Consider the following 6861-nt stretch of genomic DNA (forward strand, 5'->3'; position numbering starts at 1 on the left):
GCAGCTCTAAGAGCTGTACCAACAATAAGCCCTCAGGTTTCTCAGACAAACTGTTCCACATTCAGGAGGCATAATACTGGATAAATAATAAATGACTAAAACTATACGATCACGTAAAAGTTTAAAATAAGATCCATAAATATATATGTATAGAAAACAACAAGGAAAATGACAAAACAAACCCTAATTGATTTCTATTTGCTTTCTCTCTTTTCTTATGTCTGAGCCTCACGTGGTGCATCTGACCTCAACTCCTCAAACCTGTCCTCCCATGGACCAGATGATGTCCCTCCTACAAAACCAGCCAATGACAATGATCGAGAAGGTCTGGAGGATCAAGAAGACAAAAAAGACCTCCATCACCTCCAGGGAACAACTGTCAGTCTCCTGTTGGGCATTTGGGCAGAAAACTGTGTGAAACTGAGCTTTAACAACCTCCGCTGGTCTGCTGTCCAGTATCAGCGTAGAGGAAGAAAAGCTAAACATGCTTCAGAGCTGTGAGAGAAGAAGACTGAACTGTTGACGCTTGTTTCATCTGTGGACAACATGGACATTTCCTGAGGGACAATCTGGACAACCCAGAGATCCAACGCCAAAACCAGTTGGACTGATAGGAAGCCAGAGGAGAAAGACGGGGGAGGATTTGGCTGCAGCAATGCCAAGACCTGTTGGGGGAGAGGGGCAAAAAGGAAAGAACAACCTGAATCCACATCAACCACTGTGAAGGATGACCTGTCTGTAACGTCCATTTAGATCATGACTTTAAATCTGACACAGCAACAGAGTGAGCAGCAAAACTTCACTCAAGTATCAAGTACTTCAACTTTTGACACCAAAGAGGACTATGTCCAGAGCAACAGCTAGTTTAGATGTTTCTGAAAGGCTCTCCACTCAAAGAACTATTGCTGATCCACTGGCGAGTGACTGAAGAGGAGAGTGAAGATTTACAYTGTCCTGTTATCCTTAAATATGCATTTAAAAGAGAAAATCAACTTCAGAAATTACTTGGTTTTTTGATATGTTTAATTTTGACCAAAGATGATGAAATCAGATGTTGCCTGGTTGTTTATAACTTGGGTTTATTTAGAATCAAAGAGGATGAAGATCACTTTGAAACTGTTTTTGTTTTAATTTGAAGTGTCGGCATTAGAATCAGATGGGGCAACATAAAAATTTTACTTGTTTATTATAACATGGGTTATATTAAGGATGAGGATGAGATTATATTAAATTTGAATTAGATTTTCATAGGAGGATGACTTAATATCACGTAAATTACATTTAGGATTTAAATTTACATTTAGGATTTAAAATTAGTGTAAAAACCTGCATTTTCATTAACATAAGCAACGTAAAATAAAATTATTCATAATTATCGTGTTGGGGATGTCTTAAGGATTGAAATGCATGCTCTTATTTTGCAGAGAAGAATTTGGGATTAAAATAATTATTTATTTAAACAATTAGAAGAAAAAGGTTAATTAATTACTTAGAAAACGGTTTGGTATCCCGCTGGTACTTTACCATTATTTCAAATTCATCCTTTTAAAGTTTAGTGAAAGGTGACAAAACATATAGATGACCGTCTCCCTGGCAAGGAGAGGTTACAGGGCAACTTTTCCTACTTAACAGAGGTGAAACGATAAAGGGATGAATGCCAGTGGGTTTTTCGTATCCTGTGTATATGATTTTGTTTCATCATACAGAATAATGTTTCAATGACTGAATAAATATGTAATGTCTTAAAATGTATGGGATAATTTTTCACTTACCATAAAAATTGTAGAAATGTCCTTTTATATCAGACTCATGTTGTCTCTGCCTGGCAGAGCTTTCCATCCAGAATTGCTTCATGATTGATTGTCCTACTCTGTATTGTGCACAATTCATAAATAAACCTGACTGAGTGATTTTACCTGAACAGTGCTTGGTAATAGTTTTTTTCCACAACAATGGACAAAAACATTAAAGGCTCTCAAGTAAAAAGGCGTGGCGGTTTTAGCTAATGTTGGACCCATGAGCAACATGCTAACATTAGCATATTAGCCTGCAAAGACTTTTATGTGTCATTCTTTTTAAAGAAAAATCAACCTTTAACCATATATGCGAGTAGTAAAGGCATACATGACACATGAAAACATACTGAAGACGAATAACTCGCCTTTAAAGAACCTCTGCTTCATCCAATGTTCAAGTCCACAAATGTTCTAGAACAGTGGTTCTTAACCTTTTTTGAGGTACCGAACCCCCCAGTTGCATATGTGCATTCACCGAACCCTTCTTATTCCAACCCCCCTCCCCCGACACACAAAATACTTTGTGGTATTCGGATTTAGTAATGTAATTATATCAGCTGTGTTACCACCCCTACACCACTAGAGGCAGTACCAACCCCGAAAAGATACGACTAAGAAGCAGAGTTTGGTAAAAACTGTGAGCTTTGCTGAAGTAATTAAAGACAAAAGTTCAAATCCATGCTGAGAGTGGAACTCCTTTAATCAGGACTCCTCCACAGCACTGATTAGCTAAGCAATGTAACGTGATCCTTTGCAGCAAGTGATAGCAAAGCGGGGCGTCATCACGACATTACATAAGTGTGTCTTTACCTCCGCGGCAGAGGCTCCGCTGAACCCCTGAGACAGACTCACCGAACCCCTGGGGTTCGATCGAACCCAGGTTAAGAACCACTGTTCTAGAAGCTTCCCACACTTTCCTGTGCACCGCTGAGCTGAAGCGTTCACTCCAGTAACAAAAATGGTCAAATCCAGTTTACTCAAAATAACATAGTCTTGTACTTTTCTCAGGCCAAACATGGGTTTGGCCATTACTTGAGTTGAATAAACAATTTAGTGAGACTTGAGTAAAGCATACAAGCCTAATTTAAGTAAGAATATGTAAGCCAAGATACTGCGCGGAACCCTCAAGCTCCCAGGCCTCTGGTAGAGGACCGAGCTCAGAGGATGAGAGAGAGAGAGACCAAGAGAGAAGGGATATAGGCATATGCTGCCACCCCTGAAAAAATCCCTGTCCCCCTCTTGCCACCCCATAGATATTTTTCTAGATCCGCCCGACGACATTAAAAATCAACACATTGGAGTTTATGGTTGTAATGTTACCAAATGTGAAAAGAAGTCTGATGAATACTTTCGTAAGACTGTGTACTGAATTGTTTACTCCCCAGGCAGTTTCACAATCATTTACACCACAAAAAACACCTCATGTATTTGTTTGTTAGGAATAACTGCACAGCAACCCAAATGACTCAGAGGATGAACAGCTGGGTCAGAGGATCATGCGACCTTAATCATGCTATTAGTGAGATTGTTCTAAGCAAATAAGTCCCAGTGCATGATGAGAACTGAAGAAACATTTTGGGTAAGAGGTCAAATGTCCTAAAAAAACTAAGAGTTCCAGGTGTTCTTATACTTAGAACTTGACTTCTACACAATAAATGGTTCTCTTTATACAAATTTAACCTTACAAAGAAAGTCTTTTTTATTAAAAACATAGACACGAATCTACTGCACTAAAACTTAAGCTTGTGATGAATTGTTTCCTCAGCAGTTGGCAAACAAACAAAAATGGTTCTGCTGTCCTTTTACAACATATTCAGCTTAGCTCTGGTAGCTCAATAAAGTTAAAACAAAAAGCACTGTCCAATCGCCTCCTACCCTTTATGAACTTGAAGTGGCTGGTAAGTGTATGTCTTTACTGGATTTTGTAAGTAACGGTAGACCACATTTTCCATTCTTGATAATTAACTGCATCCTGTTTGCATTCACATTGCCATTTAACATGCAGAAAGTCTGACAGATATCTAATAATAAACTAATTTGTGAAGCAAAAGAGGAAGATGTATTTGCATGGAGACTCTCAAAAACAATCCAAGAGGAACTTTATTTCAAAACAATTTGATGATGTTTTCCATGCCGCATTACTGTGCAACATAATGTGTACAGTGCAAACAAAGAATATATTTATAATAATTTCATTTAGACATTTATAAAAGTTCCAAAGCAACTTTATTTTAAAACTGTGTGGGGTTTACAAGTTAATTAATCAATTTAATGCTTTATTTAAATTTTCATGTTGGTTTTTATAGTAAGTTTTTTAAAAACAGAAATTCAATGAGGTGGGAAACAGAAAGTAATATAGAAAATATTTCCTGTGATGGGTATGTTAATTCATCTAAAAGAAATGTGTTAGATGAAGTTTGCTCTACAAACAGTGCTGAGAAGTTTCCTTTCTAACATTTCTCGTCCGTCATCTCGATTTTATTGAGCCATGGGCGGCTCCACACGGTGAATTTGCACTGGTAAGACTGAAAAAAAACAAAAAACAAAGCCCAGTATGAGAATGAGTAATACAATAATTTTAGCTAAGTGACATTTGTTTTGTACACTTCCCAATGCAGACAAAGGGAGTGGCCTTGCAGGCTCATCAGCAAGATTTACCGGAGCATTAGCTGGCAAGTTTTTGACGTCGCACACTTGATTAAAATCGTTCTTTCTGCAGGAGGTCTTCACCATCGTCACAGTCAGGATGTACTTCAAGCCTGCGACCACCTTAAAAGAGAAGTAAAAATAAAGTCGGCAGACAAAAAAAAACAAAGCTATGTATCTCAGACGCTTTACTAGTTTTAGAGACCCAATTTTCAAGCAGTTAAAAGGCATTGTTTACGGGTGGTAACCTGTAATAATCTTCTTATCGGACTTAAATAAAATAAATAAATACAAACATTTCAAAGTATTAAAGGATAACATACCTGAACCTGAGCCTTGACCACTTCAGCTGCTTGACGGAGGAACATGTCGTTGGTTTTTCTGTTGTGTTGGGCAACAGCGAAGTTCAGCGCATTTTGGACACCGTCATTGTGGATGTCTATATCTGTCGCGCCCCCAACCAAAGACCCCTCCACAGCTACAAGAGCTGAAAGTAAAGCAAAAACAATCTTCCACATCATTGTTATGCGTGCCGTGCGACAGAAGGGAAATAGGAAAGCACTGGCGGAAAGTCTTTAATGTTATGTAAACAAGACCCGCCCGATACATGAATTATAGGCAGAGGACGCAGCCAATCAACAGTCTCTGCGACACAAATCCCGCCTCCCTATTACATCCTGGTTATTACATTGTTTTGATTTAGCATTTTCCGCTTTCGCAGCACTAAAGTGAATTAAAGCATGTTGTTTTATAAGGATCCACGACTAGTTGAACATGTTGGCCTAAATATGTTGCACTTTTCTTATTTAAAAAATGCTTTGATACGCCAAAACTCATCATTACTTCAAAAATGTACATTTTTATTATATTTTTCACCCATGGAGGTCGCCATTTTTTCACCGCTGGATTGATGACGTCATCAGGTCAATTCTGTACTGAAGTCTATAGAGTAAACGCTGGAATGTTAGCTTTACCTTTTATGTTCTGGGGTTCTATTTAGTTCCTTGGTGTTGCTGGGTTATTATTTCCCCACTAGATGGAGTCCTAGAGGCGGCTGGGCAGTGGCTTCGATGATGTCATCCTCACACCGGGGATCGATCATCTCATTACCTGCAGGCTGCAGCATAGGCGTAGGAAGCAGGGGGGACGGGGGGGACATGTCCCCCCCAATATTGGAGACAGTCACATTCGTCCCCCCCAATAATTTCACCGCAGTTGCGAAGAATTTTTAAATCTTCCACTCGCATGCTTTTATTTTGAAGACGCACAACAGCACATTCAGCAGAGCGCTTGCTGACATTTCTGCTCAAGCTAATTTACTGAGCTGTCAGGTTTCCGATATGCATCCCCCCAATGACAGACTCGTTCCTACGCCCTTGGGCTGCAGCATAAGAGAGGTGGAACGCCGGTACTTCGACGCCGCAGTGTTGACCTTTGATGGTACCTCTAAGCCCCTCCGAGTCTACTCCGAATATTTTTGTGAGCTGTTTCCTCATTTATTCTGAAAGTAATACTTTTTGTGATTCTGCTCTTCTTAGGATTCATTCGAATCTGGACCTGTTTTCTGTTTTCCCTCGAGACGTCGTGACGTCCGAGTACCAAGACCCACCTTCATCCGTTGTTTCTGCCTGCAGCTCTGACTGGTCGTTCCACCAAGCCTCCGCTGCCTTCAAGTGTAAGTATCATTCATTGTTTCATTTATGAAGCTGAAGGTAGCAGCAAAACACCAGCTCCTACGGCCAACTCTGTCTGCTTCCTCTGTTTGTTCCTCCTTATTTTTATCACCTCTTGCTATTTCTGTGTTCCGATCATTTTCAATGCGCTCCGGTTCAAATTAAAAAGGGTAAATAACGTTACTCATCACTGTTTTGGCTGGAGGATCCAGGCAGTTGGACCATTTCACGTCATTTACCCAGAATGCATTGCAGTGTGAAAAACATGGCGACATTCCTGTGAAAATATTTTATTAAAATGTATAAAAACTAAATAGCCTACAGTGTTATTACTGTGTTTTTACATCTGAGATAAGTATTTCCCAAATAAGGTCTATTTTTATAACTAGTTCCCTTAAAATGGAACGGAAAGGCAGCAGCTCATAAACACTTTAGACCAATACATCTTCATAGTTATTTTTATCATGTCTGGACTTCTTTGTTCTTGTTGTGGATAGGTGTAGCACGGGATCACGTGGTGTTATTAGTGATTGTAGATCACCTGTTGCTCAGCTGGTGACTTCAGTGAGTGGGTGATAGGGGAGGTCTACTTTTTTGCTGACCGCTATGTTTTCTCTTTGATGACTGTTTAATTCTACGGATCCGTTTTTATGCTGCCTTTGAACACTGTTTGCTTTTTGGATATTGACAATAAAATCATTGCAACTGCAGCTTGGATTTACGTTTTGATCAGCTAGCGCGTCAAC

The 6861-nt window shown here is 39.4% G+C and overlaps 1 protein-coding gene across 1 annotated transcript; it reads right to left on the minus strand.

Annotated features, from left to right (window-relative positions):
• Positions 1-3878: 3878 nt before the first annotated feature.
• On the minus strand, positions 3879-5032 carry LOC103477221 (cystatin-like). Its single transcript, XM_008430190.2, has 3 exons — positions 4766-5032; positions 4455-4565; positions 3879-4321 (listed from the first exon to the last, which is right to left on the minus strand). Exons 1-3 carry the CDS (start codon positions 4961-4963, stop codon positions 4247-4249), a joined length of 384 nt encoding a protein of 127 aa, XP_008428412.1. The 5' UTR covers positions 4964-5032; the 3' UTR covers positions 3879-4246.
• Positions 5033-6861: the final 1829 nt, after the last annotated feature.

Source organism: Poecilia reticulata, linkage group LG15, assembly GCF_000633615.1.
Source record: "Poecilia reticulata strain Guanapo linkage group LG15, Guppy_female_1.0+MT, whole genome shotgun sequence".
NCBI classification, from domain to species: Eukaryota; Metazoa; Chordata; class Actinopteri; order Cyprinodontiformes; family Poeciliidae; genus Poecilia; species Poecilia reticulata.